We start from the raw sequence: 23,380 nt of genomic DNA, 5'->3' as shown, positions 1-23,380 counted from the left end.
GCTAAGATGTAACAATTACATCGACTTTTAAGTACATTTGTACTTATCGTGCTATCCAACGCACACTTCGGAGCAAAATATGGCGTATACAGCAAACTCTATAGAGATAACGTGATGGAGCACCTAGTCAACAAAACAACTCCCTGAATGCCAGTGAAACAAAAACATAACTAACCACCAAAGGCAATATTTTACGTTTACTATTAAAAAGAGTCTCGATACTACAGACGTAAGTTGTTTATCTGTTTTTCATTCTTTATAGTCAATAATACTGCTAATTTTAGACGTTGGTTTGTGAACCAGCATCCGAACGTAGCAGGAAAATCTCTTGTGAAGGATAAACAAGAACGCCTTTCACAAACGACGAATGAAGTTTTTGATTCTGAAATTACTACCCTCCCGAATTCACTACGTATGAAAACAAGTAAATCCATTCTTACTTTGTGTCTATTATCATTTCTAAAGGAGCTGCGTATTTCATAAAAATGTTCACACTGGCAAGCTTTTCCGCGAAAAAAAAATACTTCTGTCTGATCTGGTGAATACAGAAGGATCCTTTTGCTTACTATGTTATTTTCCATTAACTCTGCGTTCTTCTTATTTTCTTTTCAATATGCTATTTCGGAATATTTTACGACACTGTTTTACGGGTAAGCACGTACGCACTAGACACGCAAACACGCAGAGCTAATTATGCACAATTTGCTTAACGGTTGAAGTCGCTCTTTAATTAAACAAGAAAAAACACTTTGTCTTCAAGGCCATGTTTCCTTATTTTAAATATCAAAATATACATTTAGAATTATCTTTATGGTTCTACTAATTGCTTCAATTCAGTTGCAAAACTCGTCTCGAATTGGCCTTGGAGGTACCTTTGTATCAGATTATGGAATTAAGATATACATATATATGTATAAAGAGAAAGGGCTAACTCTGGTGGTTTAATCGCTGGTTCGTTTTCTACTTCTGTACCAGGCGCTCGCACGCGTTGGCCAATGCTGCAAAACAATCTAGTAATTCATTTGTCGTTGGCATTTTAACGTAAATCGCGCTCTTGCGCACCGATTCTGTACTCCCATAGTTCCCGTAGGCGTACATAACGCATTGGTTTGGCTAAATGTTAGACTCTGACTTCAAAATGCTGGTGGCCAGTGTTAGCAGCCTGAAAGTGTGAGTAAATCATAACGTCCTCACTCGAATGTAGCCACCGACAAAAAGCGACAATGAAAAAGAAATAGAGCGTGGTAGAAGAGGAGAAAGCTCAGGGTGATTTCCAGAGTGATGTTGAGTGAAATATGGCACCGATGGGATTTGTATACGAATGCAGGCAAACGGCTATTACGTAAATTAGTGCACGTTGGTGTGACGATGGCTGATGCTTATGAAGCGATGGAATAAGTCCGACAACAGCAATCGGGAAAAATGAAGCGAAAAAAGCTTAACTCATGACAGGAAAGTTTAGATAGAAGAGCTTATTTGGTATATAATATTCCGCATGGAAATAAAGATTCAGCATATCGTGAAGCGTATATTTATATACGGGAATTAGTGGGTGGTAACTGCCATACTTGGTTTATAAAACAAATATGTATTTGTATAGTATGTATGTATCGAAACATCTGGAAGCGGGTCACGAAGGAGCCTGTCTGAAGAGATTTGAAGCTGTGAGGTGTGAGGTCTCACCGAGACAATCCACGGGATGAATAATTCGACTGGTATTAGGAGTTTATTGAGTCGAAATCTGTTGTTGTAGCTTTTTACGCAACAAATCATTGTGAAATCGATAAAAATAGATTTTCGCTTCACAGATGATTAATTTGTAGGAAACTTAGCTTAGACTTAGCTGTCTGCCTACGTTTGAAAGAGAACTATGTGGTATTACGTTTTACGAAAGCCGTGTAGATAGACCAAAAAAACTCATGGTTACGAAGTTGAGATGATCACTAAATACGTAAAAATAGATATTCTGCAAGATGTTTGCTCGCTTTGAAGTAAGCTCAACATTAAACGTTCACTCTGCGTAACATAAAATACAAATACAGAACGACCGGCTCCATTATCCTAATTTTTGCAATACTTCATAGCTTATAATACAAGGTTGTTAATGCGAGATTATACGAGCAAAGTTGAGCTTACGGATCTGTTATCGCAAGCGACGCAAACAGATTTCGGTATATGTGAGTCTTTAAGTTTTCGCCCGAACGTCAATAACTTGCAATACAAGTAACATGGAATGCACCTACCAACAATGGATCGTTTAAACATAGTTAAACTTCTAAATGAGTAAACCACTAACTGGTGGCGCTGAAGCGAACTTCTTTAATTACAACGCACTTTTGCAATAATACTCACTCTTGAAGTTTCTTTTTCGGCACAATAGATCCGAGATTTCGATCAAGAAAGTCGTCTCTGTAAAAAAAATAATATTTCGGTCGTTAGTGAAGCCGATATATATATATATATATATATAAAAAATGTGCCTAAAATAGCCCCGTATTATTTCTAGATGGAATGAACTGCTCGAGCTAAGGACCAAAGGGTCAAACGAATGGCAGTTAACCTACCGTCAGTACCCTAAAGCCATCAATCAGCTTTGTAGTAGTTTTATCAGTTGTGCCTCTATGTGCTGATTCTGAAAATGGAGGGTTATGATGAAAACAAAGCAGAACCATCAAGGAAACAGCAATCGCTATTTGAAAATCAATAAAGAAAGTTAGGTAACATACATTTAAACCTGCAATAACTTGACCGAGCACTGTTTTCATCACAGTATCTAATAGTCATATTAGATGTTTGAAATGCTTCTTTGGTACTGCTTCGGTTAAGCGTTCCTTCAGGTACCTGACTCTCAGCACAAAACGAAATATGTTTTCAAATCTAGGCAATTTCTGTTTATACAGACTACCCTGCAATAAATAACACTTGGCTTAATAATACTTCATAGACCTGATGCTGTTTATTAACCCTATTGTTGGTGCAGCAAATGAAACGTCATAGAAACTAAAAAAATTATATATTGATTATGATACTAGCAACGTTTTGTCAAAGGGGACACATATTGTTACTAATAAATCACATCGAAGTAGCACTTGAATAAATTTGCCACTTTACATGTCTAGGACTTTATTTACTTTCCCTCTTTTTAAGTGGAAACAAGCAAACATTTCATTACCACCCTGTCTAGGTTAGCAAACTCGGTTGTATTGAGCCGTTCCCGAAATTGTATCAATGTAAACCAAAATCATTGCACGTTTTTAGACAGTTTACGGTAAATTACAACCCTCCTTTATTATATTGATATGTTAGCCGACAGAGCTGGATCGGCATTACAATGGAAAGACTAGGGCTTATAAGGCTTTGTCGTATGAAGTAAGCTGAGAGGGCCTGAATGCGACTGTAGGGATTATCCGTACTATTTTATTGCAAGGAGAACAGTCACATTAGATAGGTACATTTCATAAGGCTAATCTTGTTTTAATCGAAAATATTTTACCTTTAACTACCCTTTATCTGAAGCACGGTGTAGGTAATATCATAACAAGTATGACGATAAAGCCTTTCTCTATTGGGTTCTTTAGGCTAATTCTACTAAACCCCTAAAGTAGAGCGGAAATGTTTTATTTTCTGTTTTGTTTTTTACTTTATAGGGCTGAGGTGAACGAGAAGCCCATTTGCAAGGAAAGCCAAAGTAAAAAAAGTAAGATGCGTGCACGAACGGGTGGCGTGGAAGTATCTCCTAAATGTGTATGCAAAGTTTTATGTCCTGTACTTCCGTTAAGCGTTGTTTCAGACATCATCTGCTTCCAAGAGAGAATACCGCTCTGTATAATATAAACATGAGAATCATTTATGTTATAAACTCAATTTCCAGGAAGTCATTAAATGACTTAAACAAGAAATCTTTATTTGATATAAATCAGACCCATAAGTTAGACCCAGCATCTTACCGGTACAGCTCTCGCGATACTTAATGGGCATAATATTGTCGTTAAGAAGAAGGCTAGCCTACAAGAGTCCCTTTGTACCAAATATGCCTTATCGACAAAGTTATACTTCCTTAACACGTTTCTATTGCCTGATTATAGCAATTTCTAGCCAAGGCTACCTTTCTAAAGTACACTACTTGTGATAGCATTATTTAGCTTTTGCTTTTTCTGTAATAATATACACCCCCTGAGAAGGATGTCATGACATTGTCCTTAAGGGAACAAGTGTTGGTTAAACTTCGATACGAGAATCGTGATTGGTTCGTTTAGTGTTAATGGTTAAAATTTTAATGGTTATTATTTTTTTGATTTTGAGTGTAAGTAAATAAAATCATGTTAATTAATGTTCTCTGTCCGTTATGGCCTTTTTGCCGTTATAAAGGTCCTGACGTATTATATTTACCACATAATTTTTATGTAATAATAATTTTACATTATAATGAACAAAAAATCTTCAACGTAATACCATTATATTTTGCCCCCATGATTTAGCTCGAATTACCAGTTGTACACAACAAAACTTAAAAAATTTACACTACAAAGCTACGAAATTATACTTCGAAGCAGAGACTGTAAGCTGCATTACGATCAATTTGCCGTTGTTACTTCGGAGATCTCGGAGGTTTTATGGCTGGGTGTGAAGGTTTCCAGAAACCCTAATATCGAATCAAATATCCCTTTCGAGCTGCTCCCGGACCGTTGCTTGACAATGGTGCTCACGACGAGCATGAATGATTGTAAGTCAGTTTTTTTATTAGCGATAGTCCTTGTCAGTGTGACACCTTATAAAGAACCGCTCAAATAGTTCTCCTAACTGTTTTTAATCAAAGGGTGGCTTGTTTTGTAATCTTTTGTATCGCTGAATTTCGACACCGGCCGAAAAAGTTTGCATCTTTATGGCGCCGGAGAATCAATTAATAATATATGGAAGGCAGTACACGAACAGACGGGAGCTAGTTGTCACGTTGATTATTTAGTGCACGTATCAACTTAACACGTTGAAATATCACTCCTTCGATTTCGTTGACCACGCATATGTAGAATTTTCCGAGCTTGGCGTATCGTCCATATTTGACATTCTCTGTCAGATAAATACAGTAATTAAAGAAGGTAAAACTGAAAAATCCACGAACAACTGCTTGAGCTGGCCATTTGTGAATCAAATCGGTTTGGTACGCCCTGATCTGAGAGCCGTATTGCTAATTGCTAGTAATAACATTGTTGCAGCAAATAACTATTTAGAAAAAAAAACATTTAGTCAACTCTTGGAGGATCAGAAGATCTATCTAAATGGAAATTAAACGTTTTCTCATTGAAACCATGCCTAACAACGAATAGAGCGTATGTATCGTACATGGGCTTTTTTTTCTATTCTTAACATTATAAATAAGCCTTCACGATTGCTTTTCTCTTGCATAAACTCATTTAAAAAGATCTTGTGGACCAACGGGACTGTATCAAGTCGTATGTGCATCATCGTCTGATCTCTGTTTCCCTTACTGAGGGCATAAGGAAATGTCTCTAGTCATACGATTTTCAGTACGTGGACACAAAGTAAGTCCCCTTCCAAATATTAAGACCAGCTTCGTGACTAATGCTCAAGCATTTAAACTTTTAATCCTCCTTTGTGCGCTTGTAAACAGCCTAAGATACGTAATAATATTTTTCACTAGAATCCGGAATTGGGATCCTATGGAGCCAAGCACGATTCGTGTACACAGATTCGATTGGTATGCATAGAGGTTTTAAAGTGGTGATTATGTAGAAAGGCTTTTTTCCTAAATACGATTAGGTCGTGTCCTTGAATGATTTTTTTGTGGTTTGCGGTTGCTCTCTCACTAAATTTTATGTGCGTCGTTTTTCCCATCAACCGGCAGAAGTAATCGAAGGAGGGTCGGCCAGGCCTACTTTCCGGTCATATCGGAAAGAAATGCGCGAGCTTCCAAATGTGAAAGTGTCAGTTCATTGCTACCTCCGCTGTTAACAGCGTTGACGATTGCTTGCTGCTAAAAAGTATGAACATTTGCTCTCCACATACTCTGATGCCTATTGCAACTTCCGTGCTGGAAAAGATGTGTATCCGAAAACGCTGACTTTGTCACGAGTTTTTCTCTATATCGTGCATGCGGATCCTTCAATTCAGTTCCGACTTCTTTTAATTTTCACATAATAGAACACAGCACATCGTGTACGCCGAGCCAAAGAAAAAAGTTCTGCAGACTCTTTCAACAGAAGTCGTTTTACGCGTTCATTCACACGCAGACACGGAGAGACATTCACAGTCATCTAGCTGCACCTGCTACTGCTTGACTTCCCTGAACCAAATAGCAATAACAAGAGGCTCACTGCCATAGAAACAACATCGCCACCTTCTATGATATGAACACATTACGAAAACAAAAAAGGCAGCAAGCTATATGAGCAGTTTATCTCTATTTCGCTTATACTGTTGTTTCGAGTCGGCGTTGCCTTTCATAGCCGAGCTAGGCTCTCTGCACACGTGGGGGCAAAAGGGTTCAGACAGAAACGATTAGAGGCCAACGAAATGAGAGTGGATTGCATAGCAGAAAGGATACTACGAAAGTAAAAAAGAGAAAAAGAGAGAAATGAAAACAAAAAAAATTACCGTTAAAGCATCGCTGTAAGTGCTAGCAGTGCCAATAGAAAGTTGTCGAGTAAACCGGTAAGGTCTAAGTACAATACAAGCTAAAAAACAAAATATTACAGGAATGACTTCTCGGGTTCAGTCGACAGTGAGAAGAATCTATAAATTATTAGGTGTTCTTAAGTTGTGCTTAATTTACTTAATTTTAGTACACTTTTTCGTTGGATATGGCACTGTGCCTAGTCGGTGCTAGTTGCCTCTAGTCACTTCCTCAGCCGATGGCGGTCGTGGGCTACCGCTGCAGCGAAAGGATGCGAAACGTTTCGAATCGACGGTGCACTGGACCACACTGAGATACTACCGGCCGCAAAGAAGCAAGTGCCTGGGAGAGACCATGCATCAAGCGGTTAAGAACTTTGTGTAGCTCTCAAAGGTAACACACGACCATATGGATACACACACAACATTTGCCGCCGAAGGGAAGGCATACTAAACACGATAGAGCATCGGGTTACGAACGAGCTCTTGTCTGATGGCGCTCTTCTGCTTGCCTCCCTTGAGCAGTGGCCGCCCTGGTAAGCAACCAGTTTGCCTTTACCTCCCGTAGGCAAAAGACGAGCCGTTCCAGCCGCAGGCTCGATGGTCTAGCAGACATGGCCTGGCCTCCGCCGACACTACCGCCGCCGTCCTAGCTCTGGGATAGCCCTAAGGTTTGATGCAACGTCTTCAAGCGACGCTTGAAGCGACCAGGGCGAGCAAGGTGCCAGTTCGCCTTTTCTTTTTCCCTATAATTCGACAAACACGGTTATGTTTAACCTAGATCGACTAGAAGTCAACCGAAGAAATGTCTCTGGTTAACCGTAGTACTCTTATATTGGTTACTTAGCTAATCACTGTCGCATTAAAATAGGTGAAAATAATTGTAAACTATGTGGTTTGATGACACTTTTCTTTAGACAGTAATATGTAAAGTTGTCTATCCATGTGCGTCATCGGGGTGCTGACGGAAGCACTAGTGCATGCGTTGTAGTTCAACACTGATGAGTATTAGATGGTTCAATCATTCAGTCATAAAGACTAAAAAGTCTCGTAAATCTTTTCGGTAATGCATGTGAGAAAGCGTTGGCCTTTTTTTGCATGCGCTAGATAAATCCGAAGTTAGGGTTTTGTAACATCATCAGTTGATCGGCACTTTGTCATTCGCAATCAAATATAAAGTTGTAACTGGAGGTTTATTTGGCGTTAAGAAACTCAGTCTCGGAACAGATGAGACGTATTATGCTGGCCATCGCTAGCAATGGTGGCAAAGGCAAATCGCGCTAGGAAGCAAAGCCAGCGCTCAGTGCCAAAAGGAGTACTAACGATAGTCTCCAGCGACCAAATGTATAGGTTTCGCAGTGGTAACCCATCTTCTAATTCTAGAAACAGCCTCAGAAAAGGAACGGCGCTTCCTATTTAAGCTATCAGCTGCCACCGACGATTACTGGGTATTGGACGCATGAAAGTGTAAAGGACAACTGAGGTCCACGCGCGTTGTTGTAATAGACAATTGTTGTTATTTGTGTTGAGCACAACAAACCACCAGGATCGTTGGCGACACGATGACCTGTTTTATTTTTCTTTTTACTTAGCCTTTTTTATTTGCGCAAATTATATAGTTCTACGGTCAATTAATCTGACAGAACATTTTGATGCTGAACGCTTTTTTAGCAGTGATTATCCTAACGAGCATTTCAGAACACAATTAAATAAAATATCCATACTGGAATTCAGGTGTAGATGTTTCTAGACGTAAGTTTGTTACTTTGAATTATCATATCAAAGCACAGATCTCACTTCTGAGATTTGTGACAGGATAGACTACTATTTGTTTTCTTTAGACTTTTTTTCTTTTTTTTTTTTTGTAGAATTAGTGAATATTTGGTGAAAAACGTTTTGTAATTCGAGTTAGCCAGGATGAAATTTAGAATAAGTTTCTTTTACATGATTAATTTTTTTTTGTTAGATCAGACGGTACTCAAACGCGTCAGAGACTACATTGCGTGTAATGTATACACTGGAAAAACATTCATGGGGGAAAAACGACTTAGAACATTATTAAAGCACACAAGTTATCTTTTAAGATTTTTGATTTTTAAACCGTTTCATTTTAGGCGTGATGCATTCAAGTTTAGACTAGAATCCTATTATCCTGAGCAGATATTGATACGCCGGTGAAATTCTTCTATGCCAAGAGTTTTTTCTACACAAAATTCAAATTCTGCGAAGAATCAGACTCTATATATTGATTCAAAACTATGTTTTCCGTTGGACTCACAGCGTAGAGCTGCGACATGCTAGTTGACTTCAATTGAGTTGACCTTCATGTGAAGGGTAGTCGTATCAGCTAAAATGAATTTTGTCGAAAAATAGAAAGCACCTCGTTAAAATGTTTTTTTTCACTTGGTATACACATGCCACGGCTAAACTGGTAAAGTGCATTTGTGACAATGACATACCGAGTCATCGGTAAGAATCCTTTTCTTTATTTCATTTTTTGAACCAGTTTATAAATCATTCATCTTACAAATAGCAAACGTAGAACTAACTATTAATCAATCATTCTTATTTCTATTGAACCGAGATGTAAACTTCTGTTGTTTTTATTTAATATGTTTACCTATTTTCACCTTTGTCAAATGTTTTGTATATAAACAATATAAAAGCATTTTTTTAAATTAGAATAAGAATATTGAAGATAATAGTAGATAAGATACATAGCACAGAGCGCAGAGGTTGCGCTGCTTTTCTCTGTCCCATGTTGTTCAAACAAGGCGTCCTTGGATATGAGCCTACGTGTAACTGCCTCGTATCGGACATATGAATAAGCTTCCTTTGGCAATTTTTCCAACTTTCTTCATGATAGGATCTATTAAGACACATAACATAGCAGAAGCCATACACTGCGTAACGGACTACCACATTTTAGTTCTTTCTGCGTGACTTCTTCCACGTTCCGTCCACCATAGCATGAGTGGCAAGGAATCTCGGGTAGACCTAAACCATCGGTTACTCCCGTTGTCCAGTGAGTTTCAAATAGGCGGGAGTTTTCTGCAAGGTAAACTGGGGTAGTATATCTTTAACAAATAGCGGTGTATCCCTTAGCGCTTACATATAGCACGTACAGCAGCAACTATGCAGTCCTAGTGCTCCTTTGAAGAAAGCAGACTTCACCTGGTCCAGCCTACAAAACTGAGATTTGTTCATGAGTTTGACGCTATATGAGACTGTAGGTATGAACTTGATTTTGAAGAGACGCATTGCTATAGTCAGAAAGAGGAACGACGGTGTTTCTGTGGCAACGCTCGATACTAATGTTTTTCTGACGCATTCCGTCGCATGCTCGGTGTAGAAAGTGCCGGCGTGGGATAAAGCGAGGTTCAGATTTTGCCATGTATTCTAGAGGCGAGCAGTGAATTTAGAAAGTGTCATTTACTGCTGGTGGCCCTGCCTTTCGGGAATTCATGGTTTAGGCCCTGTCCAAATTAATGTCAAAGCCGGCATCCACTGAAGGCGAGCCAATTTCTACTGAGACTCAAAACGTTTTGTTTTGTAGATAGCGAGATTGTCAGCGCACAGTACCTGCTCTAACAAACTTCCGCTTTCTGATTATGCAACTTGGGAAATCGTTCCGAAGAACTAAGAGAGGTGAGGTTATTGTTTTTAATCAGCTTTAGGGAAGTAGAGAGACCCGTGGGCAGTTTGGCCGAGAGTAGTTTACAGCAGCAGCTCTTTTTGCGATTTCCCTCCACGAGCTAAGTTCTCGAAGATCGCCTTTGCCCTACGGAATAACGATAAGGAATATCTTCTACGAACCATCCGGTCATCTCTCATATTATAGACAGGCGTTCTAGAAGGCAGTCCGGTATAGGGCTAGCACTACTGTCTCCTTGATATGCTCGTCTCTAATTTGATCTGTATGGGCCTTCTTTTGTGCTGAAGCTGCTAGAGCGCTAGTGTCACTTCATTGACGGTGACCCCGGCGGCTATAGCAGCCCACATCTGGCTTGTCTCCATGCCACCACAAGAGCCCTTTCGACGCGGTGTTCTTGGAAGCGTACATCTGCTGAAAATGAACATTGGAAACATTTGATCTTATGGAGCAAGAAAAAATCAAGAAGGGATGTTACTCGGCCTTGAGCAGGAACAGTTTCACACATATTAAAGCGCTTTCTTCGTTCATTTCAAGGTAGACCTACCCTTCGTAATGAAAAAAGGGCGCATTTCTGGGTATACTGCAGCCGATCGATGAGCACCCATCTAGGCTTGAAAAGCGCTCCCCTATATATATTGTTGAACCGTGGGCTGCTGCAACAAGGTTTGACCTCATCAGCTTCGTATCTTAGAGTATGTCTGGAACAGGACAATATTCACTGAGATTCTCTCAAGCCCTTTCTGTGTTTAGCGATTTTGCCAAAGCTACCTGCTTTTGGACTACTCTATGGATTCTTGGCAGAGGTGCATAATCAGGAATAGATAACCTCTAAACGAGACCGTGTAAGGCGTTCCTTGGTCTGAAGTGCTCGACTTGGGAGACAGGCAGCTTGATCTCGAACATGTCAATAGTGGAGTACTACATCGAGCTAGTGAACGTGGGTTCGTCTTCGTCCGTTATAATCCAGCACTCAAGGTTCCCTAAGGTGTCAATCAGTAGCCTGATTTGAGAGTCTCTTGGCTTATCCAATTTTGAATTGAAGCCGCATGCTGCGATCCGCTGAACAAAGAATTGAGACATCGCATCCGTTTCTCTACTAGTGCAATGGATCGTTCAGCAGGGTTTGATCGCAAATATCCTCCCATTGTGTTAAGTCTCTAACTTTCTAGAACAACAAGGTTATCTTCCGCTATAGCTACTTTTACATCGCCTAGGCACTAATGAAAGTATATCGGGACGTTACCACTAAGCCTCTCTTTCCCTGCATATACTGTACAGAAACTCGCTACATTAAATGGTGCGTTGGTACAGGTTTCACATAGGATTATAATACCGACATCTTAGAAAACCGAATGCCTAGAAAGAAAACACTCAGAGCATTACGTAGCGCATTAGCTTGCGTTTCCAAGGATTTCTCGAGGCGCTCATTAAGCTGGACTATTGAATTGGTTATTTTTTTTTATCGCTTCTTCTTTTAAACCTTTCATTTTCAATCAATCGTGTACTATATTCCAATGCAAAAATATATACACTTTAAAGCTTGAGCTTTCAATGAAATATTTCGATTTGTAGAGCAAAAAGTATTATTAACAATATATAGTCCTTGATCACCTGACGACAAAAAAAAATTAAAAAAGAAACAGCAGAAACTATTTGTAAACTCAGTATAATTTTATTCAAGTTCAGTAAGCAATCAACTAACCTGAAAACGACGATCTCTAATTGTGGCGTTGGCATTCGAAGTAGCATTTCAACATTGCCGAGGTTCAGTCCATCGCGCGGGTCGACCTTCATTCTGCCCACTTGCAGTACTTGATCCCCATCACAGAGACCAAAATTATCCGCGAGACCGCCCGATTTTACCTTAAGCAAAGCAGAGCATATAGAAAGTCATAGGTGCCCATGGGTAGCTTGTTGAGGGAATCCCTGACCTAAAAAGCACGCATATTGCTATCAAGATGCTTGATCTACCATTACTTTAGAAATTCAAATCTTGCGGTACACATCTGTAAGCATTGTTCCGTTTGTAGAAAGCCCGTACAAATGATAAAGTATTCACTTGAGACTATTAACAAGTTTCCGACAACGATATATGTGTGATGAATTGAATTAGGAGCAAGGCTTGGACCGAATTCGAGATAGTGCGATGTCCCTCCGTAAGCGAACATGGAAAACAGGTTCTTTTTCGAAATAGTTCTTTCTCAAACTGTGTTGAATGCCTAACAACTGGCACAGATCGAAGCGAAGTTTTCGCTTTTCCATCTTCCAGAGATTAGAAAATCAAACAGATGTGAGAAAGTCCGGCCGGAGCAAGGAGTAAATTAGGATGGGCCCTGATCGTGGGGTTTAAGACTGTGGCTAATTTACTTTACTAGGCACTCAGGTTGAAAATATCGAATACTAGGTCTGAAGTATTTTGCCTAGTGACTTATACTCTACGATACTTGCTCGTATAACAACGACAGTGTAAAGGGTAGTGACTAATGATCAAGGTGGATAGACTATGACATTTCTCAGGTGCTTTGAGAAATATTGCTGGATTTGAACATAAAATTGAAATCATTTATAGGAAGAACACTGTATATATATATCTATATATATATATATATATATATATATATAAATATGCAAAGGTTGTCCAACGCCTTGGTACATGTGATTCAACAAGCCGCCTCAGGATGGCCAGTCTCAACATGTCTACGCAAAGGCCGACCCGTGCGGGTTGATTAGACCAAGAATATATGGCTAACAGCTGCCGTGTATCTGTCACTAGAATTAATTATATTCAAAAACTTCTTGAGATATAGATAAATAAGTTGCTTGCATTTCTCGATATGGAAATCAAGATAAGCTAGGTGTCAGGTGAGCTTGTAGAAATGTACTGTGTAACATAAGGATTAATCAAAGCAAATAAACAGGAAGCTTAACTTGTTTTTTCCTTTTCGTTTATTGTCTCTAATTATATCTAGTTATACTGACTAGTTCAGTGCAGTAAATTAAGTCGTTAAACTAGCTCCTAAGCAAATCGGCCTTTGAGAATTTCCGAGTTAGAGGATTTGTTTGGTCCTAAATAACAGAAAACAAAAGATAAAGTTAAGGACCAATTTGACACAATCGTTGCGATTCGTTTTTTGCCGGTTGCAGTTGTCATTACATCTTGGCTAAGCTGTTTACTGTTTCTTATTTACACCTCTGTGGTGCCCACCCCATCTGCCTATCATCGTTAGTGGTTTCTTGCTGTTCTTCTTGAAGCTATAGTAACATCATAAGTAAAGAAACTTCGCATTTCTTATCGTCTACAAAAGATGAACTTTCAAAATCATTGTTCAACGCTCGACAATAGCCTCAGCGATACTAGTGATCATTGTCGTCGCCATAAAACGCTTTGTCTAAATCCGTCGTAAATAAATGGCGTTAAGTGCGTATCGGAATCAGGCTCTATTCAAATCTACAAGCATAATTTCACTCCAGTTGTGCCCCCTCATTTTCCTTGACTAAGAATGAGAATATTTGCGAAGGTGGGTCTTCTAAAAAGAGAGGCCAGTCTGAAGGAAGTAATTGAGTCCGCTGTTCTAGTTTTGGCTGCTTTTGCGGTGAATCATCATCACAAACAGACAGTAGGTACCTTTGCTGCTGTCGCCTATTCACTATCGAACAAAGTATAGGCGAAAACTCGCCCTGCGGCGCAATAGAGGCTACCAGGCCATGAAATAAAGAAAGACCGAAGCGGCTAGAAGCAAGCACCCTTTTGTTTCAAAACCCTACACAGGTTCGTTAGGATTCCTTGTGGTAATAGCTATTTCGATGGGCCTTGTAAGACTTAAAGGTTTTATCTGATAGGGTGATCCCTTTCCTGCCTTTTAATCTATTCATTGATTATATGGGCGATAGACGTTAGCTCTGGAACAACGAAGCGAATTGCAAAAGCTTGGAATTTCTTCTCTAGTTAGTAGTTGTCGTATGATAGAAATGCTAATTGGGACGCGCATTTAAAGCGTAGTTTCGAAAGGGTAGAAAAACTTCGATACCAAACGACCCGCTATACAGTCAGCTACGATTTAAGTTACTGTATTTTCGTACGTTCATTACAATTTAGTAGTGTAGTTTTACACAACTTTATTTATGAGTACTATTATTATTTGGGTTGTTTTTCTTAGTACGTGGTTTGTTTGAAAATTAAGAACTCTTTCCATGTAAAAACTACATAAATATTCAATGATTAGACCGCTTAAACCACAGCCTATGAGCTGTGAGATTTTCTAGCTTTTATAATGCTGTGTCATTTAAGCTGAGTCAAAAATACAGCTCTAAAAACCTGTTCGACAGATATCGCGGAAAAGCTGTGAACTTCATGAAGTTACACGCACTAAAAATGATCATACTCGCTGATCATAACGAACTAAGCTTTTCCAAGCATCGTTTGTAGCGATGCGCAGCTGAAAAATCTGCCACCATTGAAAGAACGCATCGGGATAGACTAATTCGTTATAGCTATATAACGGAGAGATTCACTACTAATAGTGACACATCCGAGTCCAATAGCATTTGATGAAGCACGACTGTTGTGGGATTTAAACGACTACCTGGTCATACCTTCCGTTTAATCAAGGTTTACATTAATGAACCAACGGTATACCGTTGGACTTTTTCTAATACTTCAGTGCGGACCATTTGGTAGAAGATGACTCGCATGTGACTGCGACGAGACAAGCAATCGATCTTGTTTGTAGAGTCAAACTGAGAAGAGAAGACGATGCGGCATCAGGCGTCATGCTGCGTCGTTTCGCTGAGTCACTTTTGCGTTCTTCCTGCTAAGCTGCCCTAATACTGAAAGTATGAAGCTGAAACGAATGCTTCCTCATGCTTTGTTTTTGCCCTGCGAGCCAAACAGACCTTAAGATACGCCTGTAGGGGCATGCAGGTGCTTCAAATGACACAGCCATACGGTAAAGAAAGCAGGTAGCTGATTTTGCCTAACTTTTTGTTGGTCACATTTTATTTGTGGCAGCGAGTAAGATCCATCGTAGTACTACATAAGGTAGAAAAGCTTACTCGTTTTGGTTGAGAGAACTTGGTGATTCAACTAGAAATTCTAGATAAGCATCTCTGCTCTGGCACAAGGGTGTTTAAGAGTAGCCTTTGTCATAGATTGATTTATAAAAAAACAGCAATAGCTGTTCAGGCCTATTAACGGGCCACGTTTTCTTTAGCTGAAAGAGATGCAGCCCAGTCAGCTTAGTTATGCGGTCGAGTCTAAAATGGATTTGTCAAACCGGGCAAAAGTGTGGTATGAGATTTCACACACACGCATATATATAAAGTCTAATCTTCAGTGAATTCCTACTGAAGTCTGTAATACTACATCCGACATATAGGCATGATAAATCATTAGAAATGAATCTAGACGACAAGTAAGGCTTTTAGAAGGAGTGGTTAAAGTTCTAGGCGAAACGCCCGTTTATGTATTGATAGTAATGTTTGCTTACGGTGTTGACACCGCTGAGGTAATGTCGAGCAAACGTCACAGAAACAATTCACAAACAGCCATGGAAGGAACTGTCCTAGTCATCAAAGCACTTCTTACCCTGGTCACTTGGTACATACTTGGAGAACAAGCAGCAAAACGTGATAACCCATCAAGAAGAACGTCACGGGTTGAGATTCAGCTAACATCCGTTGAACCAGATCTGTGTTGGCCCCTGTCCCTTAGTTGGTTGGACTCGATAAGTATCATTCTACAAACCTATATAAGTGTTGTCAAGACAACGTGCTCTCTGAATGACCATCTTGCCTCAGATCGCTTGAGGATTCAGCTCAGAAAAATTAATACCAGACTACTGCATAAGCCAAACAATAGGTTACATTTAGCGGTAGTCTAGACGCAGTCGCAGAAGAGCACAGAGGAAAACGCTCATATACCAACACGCGTATTCGCCTTACAAATTTGTCTATAAGGGATATGGCACTCGAACCCATTTTTCACTGGCCGCCATTTTTTCGCGGCTTACTGCCGTTCGAACCACCAAGAAAAATTGGCTTTTTCTCTAAACTGGAACTATCCGGGAACTCAAGCTGTCGTGAATAGTGTTGCAAATATGTTAGTCACTGTTTTAGTTTATTTGCTTTTTACCTACCTGCGTAATACGAGCAACACCATCGGGGCACGGCACTACATTAAAGCCCCATGGTATATCCACTTCTTCCCTTTCAAGCACAACCAGCTGAGCACCATCCTCCATTGTACGATATGAGCTGGTACTGTTCACAGGCACAGTTCAATAAATGTTAATCAACAACTTGCTGTTGCTCAATTCAAGAACACCGGATCGTGAGGATGCGGGTTAAAATGTTCGTTTTATGTGCTCGCGATGTCGAGACGCTTTTCACTAGCGTTCGATTCCAGACCTCGCCCAATGCTTCAACTCCGTCGCAATTTGACACGCGGCTGTCTTTCTGCTACTACAGTACTACTGCTGCTACTGTTATCGGTTGCGCCCCGACGATTTCAGAGGAAGATGTTCAGAAATCGAGTCACACTGACGAAGACTAGCAGCGTGGTTATATTTCGATGTCTGCGAGACAGTATTTGAGCCGCTGGGACCGCTTGAGCCGTTCTGACGTCGCGCAGACCTTCGACGCGTCGTTGGTTGCTTGGGCTGCCAACCCTGACTAGGTCATAGCCGCTTGCGTTGGCGGCCGTTTCGAGGGACCCAATCTAGCCTCGAGTATTGGTCATCGGTTCATGGAGGGTTTGAACTATATATATATATATATTCTGCCGCTGCCAAGAGTGCAGGGTTTTCTACATAGTAGAGATATGAGTTTCGGAGTAGAGCGAAATCCCCGGTGACGGCATTAGTGGAAGCTGTTGTGAGGGTGGTTTGTTCGCCCGTTGATATTTTGGGATTAAACAGCTACCATTAACCCTAGACACAGCATGCTGTGCGGTCACTGCTGTTATTGCTGCTGCTGATGCAGGAAGACCCGTGCGCATGAAGGCGAGCTAGCCATCGCAGACAGCCACTATGTAGCCATTATTACCATGTCTATTACCCCATGGCAGTAGCCGGGCGCACGCTTTCTTTCTAATCGCCTGTTTTCGTCAGCAACGACGATGAAACTGAATGATGAGTCGTTCGCTGCATGTAAGCTTCTCTCGACGGAAGCGCGATTAGTTGTTATCGTTTTCGCCACAAGGGAAGATTATATAATGGAAGATAAAATGAGCTGGTATCGGATTCGTTTGCATGTGATGAAGACATCTAGCGCATTTATGCACAATAATTATTAGAATTAATGCACGATAATGGCAAAAGCGGTTTGAAATTGTGGTAGAAATCATAATAACACCGTAATCTGCTAGTGATTGGAAAATCTGCTAGCTTCGAAATATTGTGAGCCTAGCTCATTGAATTTTCTGTGTACGATTACTTGTCTCCGTACGCTGTGTCAGTGAACAAGTTATACAACTTTTATTGAATGGCAAGTTTTTTTTTCATAGGCCTGCGTGTCGTTATCCATATGAAGTGCATGATATCTAAACATAAAGTATGATCATTTGGTAATAGATGATGTAGCACCGACGACTGTATACCTGACAGTTTGTCTGGCTATCAGTTCGTGTTAGGAATGAGTTTCTCAGGAAAATATTTGGTAGATAATTTTCGAGAAGAACAAAGAAAATGTATTTTTTTTTTTATCTGAGAAATATGACTGCCGTTTACAAAAGTCTTCGGTATTAACTTTTGTCATTAAAGGAATATTTACATTTGGTTATACTGTTAACATCTCGAGCAGTAGAGTAATAACACTGCCTTAGATAATTACTAGACTTGATGCCTGTCCAAGGGGCAGAAACATATTAGTTATGCAGAAACAAAGGCCTTTGAGTAATTGAATAGGCCATCCGAACTATCACTATACAGGTATCACACGGAAGTTCAACGAATTCTTAAATAATTCACGTTGAATTAATTTTGAAAAATAAATAAAACCCATTTTATGAACGGCATATTTACTAGTAGTAGAGAGATAGTAATACCGATGCAAGTAAGGTATGAGCTGAAGTGCACACGCGGTTTACAACCTTCGAGGTATAGCTTATTATTGAAATATTATAGAATAATATTATAGAATTATCGAAATGATTTATAAGCTCAATCATGCGCGAAGCCGGAGAAATTTTGATGCGTGACATGAAGCCTCCTACGTGAAGTTTCAACATTGCCCATTCAGTCTCTTACCCTGTGAATGCGGTCATCAGTACTTAGGTATTGTAAATATGCGTTACAATTTAAATCCGAGTTAATGGTGTGCAACTATATGGATAACCCGTATAATGCTTATGATCTAGAATATCAATAAAGAAATCCGTCTTATCTCTAATTACTCGCATGCATTGCAACCCACAGAGAGACAATTATTTATGGGTGGCTTGCGTGCGTCGTCAGTTCCGGACAGCGCAGGCGCCCGATAGCTCGAAGCTCCCCGCTTAGAAAAGCGCCTTACTAAGACAACCGTCCGGCACGATTGGCTGGCATTTATTTTGCCTGATCAAGGTAAAACATTCCCGTATTTTTTATATATTAATTGCACAAACGACATCAACTCAGTTGTATTAAATAGGCTGTACTGGCTTCGCTTCTATATCAACACGGATGCGTATATAGCTCACATCATAAATTGCCGATGTATGATTTTCTAGTGGGATGTAAGCTAGGTTGCCAATGAGTAAAATTAAAATTAGAATTAAGTCGAAGTGTTTTCGAGTTATGTTATGGACTCTACGACTTCTAAAGTTTAGCGACCTCATTTACTCTCCTAGAATGTGCTGAGAGACACAAAATGCTTTTGATACAAGTTGAAGTTTTTACGCTCTACCTACGCTCTACCAGCAACATTGTTTTGCGTAGTCTCTAGATTAGCAGTGTCGAATGCAAACACAGTTACTGATTAAATTGTTATTATGTTCGCTTGGCTACCTTTGTCCTACTCTGGCCAACTTATGGACCACTCAGTCTCTACAAAGGATATTGTGTCGATTTCGAGAACAAAGCTATGTCCTCTACGTTTAAAATCGAGGAAGGTAAGTGAACTTCTATTCTTGATACCACTATGGCTGAGGACTACGGTTTCTAGTGTGCTGGATGGATGAAACAAGTTCAGTATCAACTTGTCAGTCCCTAACGTGGATAACCATCTGCTAATTTGGCGCACATTTATACGAAGATTTTACTGGTACAATACGTAACTTTCGACATAGGGAACTGTGGACTAAAGGGTCTTTTTGCGGTTACGCAAAAAGTTGGTGTTTAATCACCAGTAAACTATGTCTACCATTAAAGGAGGCGATCTCAGTGTAGGACCTGTCCCGATGTCCTTAGTGAACTCGTTTTCGCTTGAAAAAGCGAAAAAATTAAGCTGCGTTTGGTCTAATCTGTCGACGGTCTACTCGTTAATGCGTGAAGCACGCCTATTTCCCGGCACAAAAACGTAATGAGCAGTACTATTTTAATTGACATCATGTCACCATTAATCGGTTCAACTTGTGCTTGAACTTAGGCCTTTTTGCCTCTTTCTTACTGCTTTATTCGTGCAAACCTCATAGTTCATATAACCCTAAAGGACGTAATCGAGGCTCGTTAACAAAAAGCGCGGCGACCACGAGAAGTCTGTAGTTTTTGAGATCGACCGACCGGAAGACCAAATATGAGACCGGAAAATGCTCCTACAAACCCTGTGGTTGACGACATTATCCTGTTGGAACAAAATACTCTTCGGAGAATTCAATGCGGGTCGCATGAGACCATACAGAGTGTCCTGGTAACAGCGACAATTAATACATCAGTGATGATGGTGAAAGGGCACGTTATTAGTAGATGTCATAGATCCTATAGATTCCTATAAATGCTGTCCGTTCCCCGCAAAGCGTTTCACAAAAAAAAATCGAAGCTTTTGAGCCTCGATTGCCGCAAACATAACGATCTCCTTCGCGCATTACAGGAAGTTTGCATCTAAGACAAACTCATTGTGTATATTAGCACATCACAACTGAAACTGTGCGATTTTTATACTCTAAGGCCATTTTGCCTGAGATAACATGTAGGGTTTCTGTTTCTATCCTGTGATACATGCAACACAACGGAGTATACGCATTTCGTTCTATCACAGACATGTACCTCAGGCGACATAATGCCTACGAGGTACTTACGTGGACACACTGCTCTCGCGTTTAAGATCTAGAAAGTAGTATATTGATGTAATATTACAAGTACTATTGTGTTATCCAATCCGAGAGTAAAACATCCTTCAGGGTGGAGGTTGCGCGAAAGTTCCAGGAGTCGGCCTTCCGGTTGCGATGATTATTTTTTTGCCGTTCAGCTTTTTTAAGCAAAGACGATTTGTATTATTTCGCACTCAGCCGAGAAGAATGTCTGTTTGGCAATATTATGTACTGAGTCTCGTACCGCTTTTAATCGTAATACCGCAATCTCGTACATCATAAATTCTTCGCGACGTTGCTGGAGTTTGTCTGTAGCGTAACGTTTGCATTAGGTACCAGTAACGCTTGTTCTTCAGCTACTAAAAAACACTGTATTTTACTTAAATTATAACAGTTAATTTATTACGTATCGACCGTCGTTCTTTACACCATTCAACTAATCTGTTAGTGTATCTTACTAGATATTTTCATATCTGTTGTGCCATACGTTTTCAAAGCCCTATTTATTATTAAATATATTTTTACGATTTTTATTTGCCAGTGATTGGACGCCGTAGCACAGCGTCGACACAACGTATATCGGAAGGATATGACGCTTACGTAAGCCCTTGTCAGTTAGCTTTAATGTCTGTAGGTTGTGGAACAGGATGTTTTTCCATACGCATCCGGTCTTTTCTATTGCAGAGCATTCTTTGATAAATGCAACTGGGCTATACGTTGTCAACCGTCTAGTATTTTCAAATCATGGTCGTTTTCGATTGATGCCGCAGCCTGGCGCTGCGGTCAGGGGTATTCCTTAGGATCACATCGGCGTAGGCGCATAAATCCCATATTTCTAACAATTCTGTGTGGGAATCTATTACTACGGTTTAGTATCAGAGAAAATGTGGGAAGGCAGCCAGGTTCCTCGATACTGAGCAAACGTTTTTCATTCAATCCAGAATCCTAACTTTTAATTAAATTTTATAATGCCTATGGATGGTTAAGTATTTGCAACTTATATGCTCGCTTGATTCGCCTAACGTTTTCCCTGATAAATACCTCCGAGCGGTTCCCATTAGCCTCAGATGGATGTACTAAGGTGAAGTACATTTTTAGTGCCTTTGAAAACATCTAGTCGAAAAAAAGTGGCGTAGATAATGAACATACTAAAATTACCTTCAAGACTTCAGAAAGAATAGTTTTGTTACGTTTTTGCTTTAGATATTCACCGACATACCCGACGAAAATAAAAACAAACAAATTTATACGTCTGACGTCGTATTGGTAAGCAAAACTTGCAATAAGGTGGATATACTGGAGATTTTCGCGTTGAAGCTTTAATATCCAGACTAGTTTGCTTAAACATAAACCAGTCTCTAACATCGACTTTAGCTTAACTGGCCTCCAAAATATCAGCACTATATGCCAATAGAGCAAGCTTATATTTCGTAGTATCTTTAATGCAATGCTTTGGCGTTTCATCTCGTTACGGCTCGAATTCTGTGTTCATAATATTGATCGGCCGGTCGCTGACGATGTCGTTGATTAACACTGATGTTTTTTAAAAAATGTTTGAATATAAATCTCCGAACGTTTGAGCAAATATCATTTTTTAAGCGAAATAAATTTGATTTTCTATAAAAACTAATATTATCCATTAATGGGCAATGTAGTTGTAAGAAACAATTTTCAAGTGTGTCCGGAACATTTATGTAATTCACACGCCACATAGAGGCCTTACGAATAAGGCACATTATGGACACTTCTTAAAAAGACACAAAACACAACTTTTTATAAATACGCTTATTTATCCATCAATAATGAACTCTTTTTTTTTTATAAACTTTATAGATACTTGATAAAGGAACCTTGCGAAAATTATTATTCCAGTCTCTCTATTTTTTGAGAGACCGGCACTTTATCAGACAGCGGATTCCCAGCACGAAATGAAGTCTGTCATGCCTCGATAGGAAGCTAGACCACAGCGGATCCCTAACATTAGCAGACAAATACGTTGCTAAACTATCACGAGGACCTTGGAATGCAGCGGCCGAAAACTTGAGAGAACTTGAAGTGGGAGTCGATATTAGTACGCCTGGGTATAATCGGAGTTGTTCGTAACTTTATTTCTTTCTTTGATGGATCAACAGGGCGAGTGCATCGTTTTACAGTGGTGTCGGCCACACCATAGCCGTATGTGAAGTTGTTCAGCACAGGATTGTAATATCACATTATTGATTTAGAAGGATGTTCCCGGTAAAGACTTGAAAATCCTTGTTTTATTTAGGTTATCGCGCAAAAGTTGCATACATTAAATTTGTGTAGCGGAAAACCATGTTTGAATCTGATCGTGTAGTCATTCCGTGGCAGCTACGGACAGGAGAAAGGTGCCTGCATCCAACATTGATTGGCTCGAAACAGTTTTCCTGTCTAGTTTCAAACAAGAACGCGAAATGAGTTAAGCTGATTTATCCCTGAGGAACCAAATTGACTTCCGGATTTGTTTCCGGACTTCGGATTGCGCCTGCCTTTGTAATTGTTTAATGTTGTGGCAGCATACGTAGCACTGGCTCTCGTCCGATTGGGCATCGCAACCTTTCTGCAGAGTACACGGAGGATATATGAACGCGCAAAAGGGCCACTATACAAAGTCATCCGCGTCGATTAGCCATTCCTTATGTTGCTATATACGTACCGTGAATCATCTGATCTGCGTGACTAACCTATCTGATCCTTTGAGAACTTACTCCATATCTGCCTGGTTGGCGGCAAACGGTAACATCGCCAAATGAAAGTATAATCTAAGCATCGATGTCAAAACAATTAATGCTTTTAGTAAGGCATGAATTTAGGAAGCGGTAATTATCATTAATTATATGATATGGTTATAT

General features: G+C 39.9%; 1 protein-coding gene and 1 long non-coding RNA gene across 8 annotated transcripts in view; one reads left to right on the top strand and one right to left on the bottom strand.

Moving 5' to 3' along the window:
• Positions 1 to 16,880, bottom strand: part of LOC111264683 (uncharacterized) — a 39,930-nt gene extending 23,050 nt beyond the window's left edge. For 2 of the 7 annotated variants that reach the window (XM_022840757.2, XM_022840758.2), the window contains exons 1-3: positions 16,420 to 16,861; positions 11,988 to 12,148; positions 2,353 to 2,409 (exon numbers count right to left, since the gene is read on the bottom strand). In XM_022840757.2, the coding sequence (XP_022696492.1) occupies positions 2,353 to 2,409; positions 11,988 to 12,148; positions 16,420 to 16,524 (323 nt within the window). In that variant the 5' untranslated portion in view covers positions 16,525 to 16,861. Of the gene's footprint in view, positions 1 to 2,352; positions 2,410 to 11,987; positions 12,149 to 16,419 lie in introns of all 7 variants that reach the window. The other 5 variants (XM_022840761.2, XM_022840756.2, XM_022840755.2 and 2 more) reach the window with 5 other exon arrangements.
• LOC111264685 (uncharacterized) lies at positions 985 to 4,341 on the top strand. Its single transcript, XR_002682994.2, has 2 exons — positions 985 to 1,170; positions 3,648 to 4,341. It is a non-coding gene; the product is annotated as an uncharacterized LOC111264685 (long non-coding RNA).
• Positions 16,881 to 23,380: the final 6,500 nt, after the last annotated feature.

This window comes from Varroa jacobsoni, unplaced genomic scaffold, assembly GCF_002532875.2.
Source record: "Varroa jacobsoni isolate VJ856 unplaced genomic scaffold, vjacob_1.0 scaffold_885, whole genome shotgun sequence".
NCBI lineage: Eukaryota > Metazoa > Arthropoda > Arachnida > Mesostigmata > Varroidae > Varroa > Varroa jacobsoni.
Note: the sequence above shows the minus strand (reverse complement) of the source record. Positions and strands in the feature narration are given on the sequence as shown.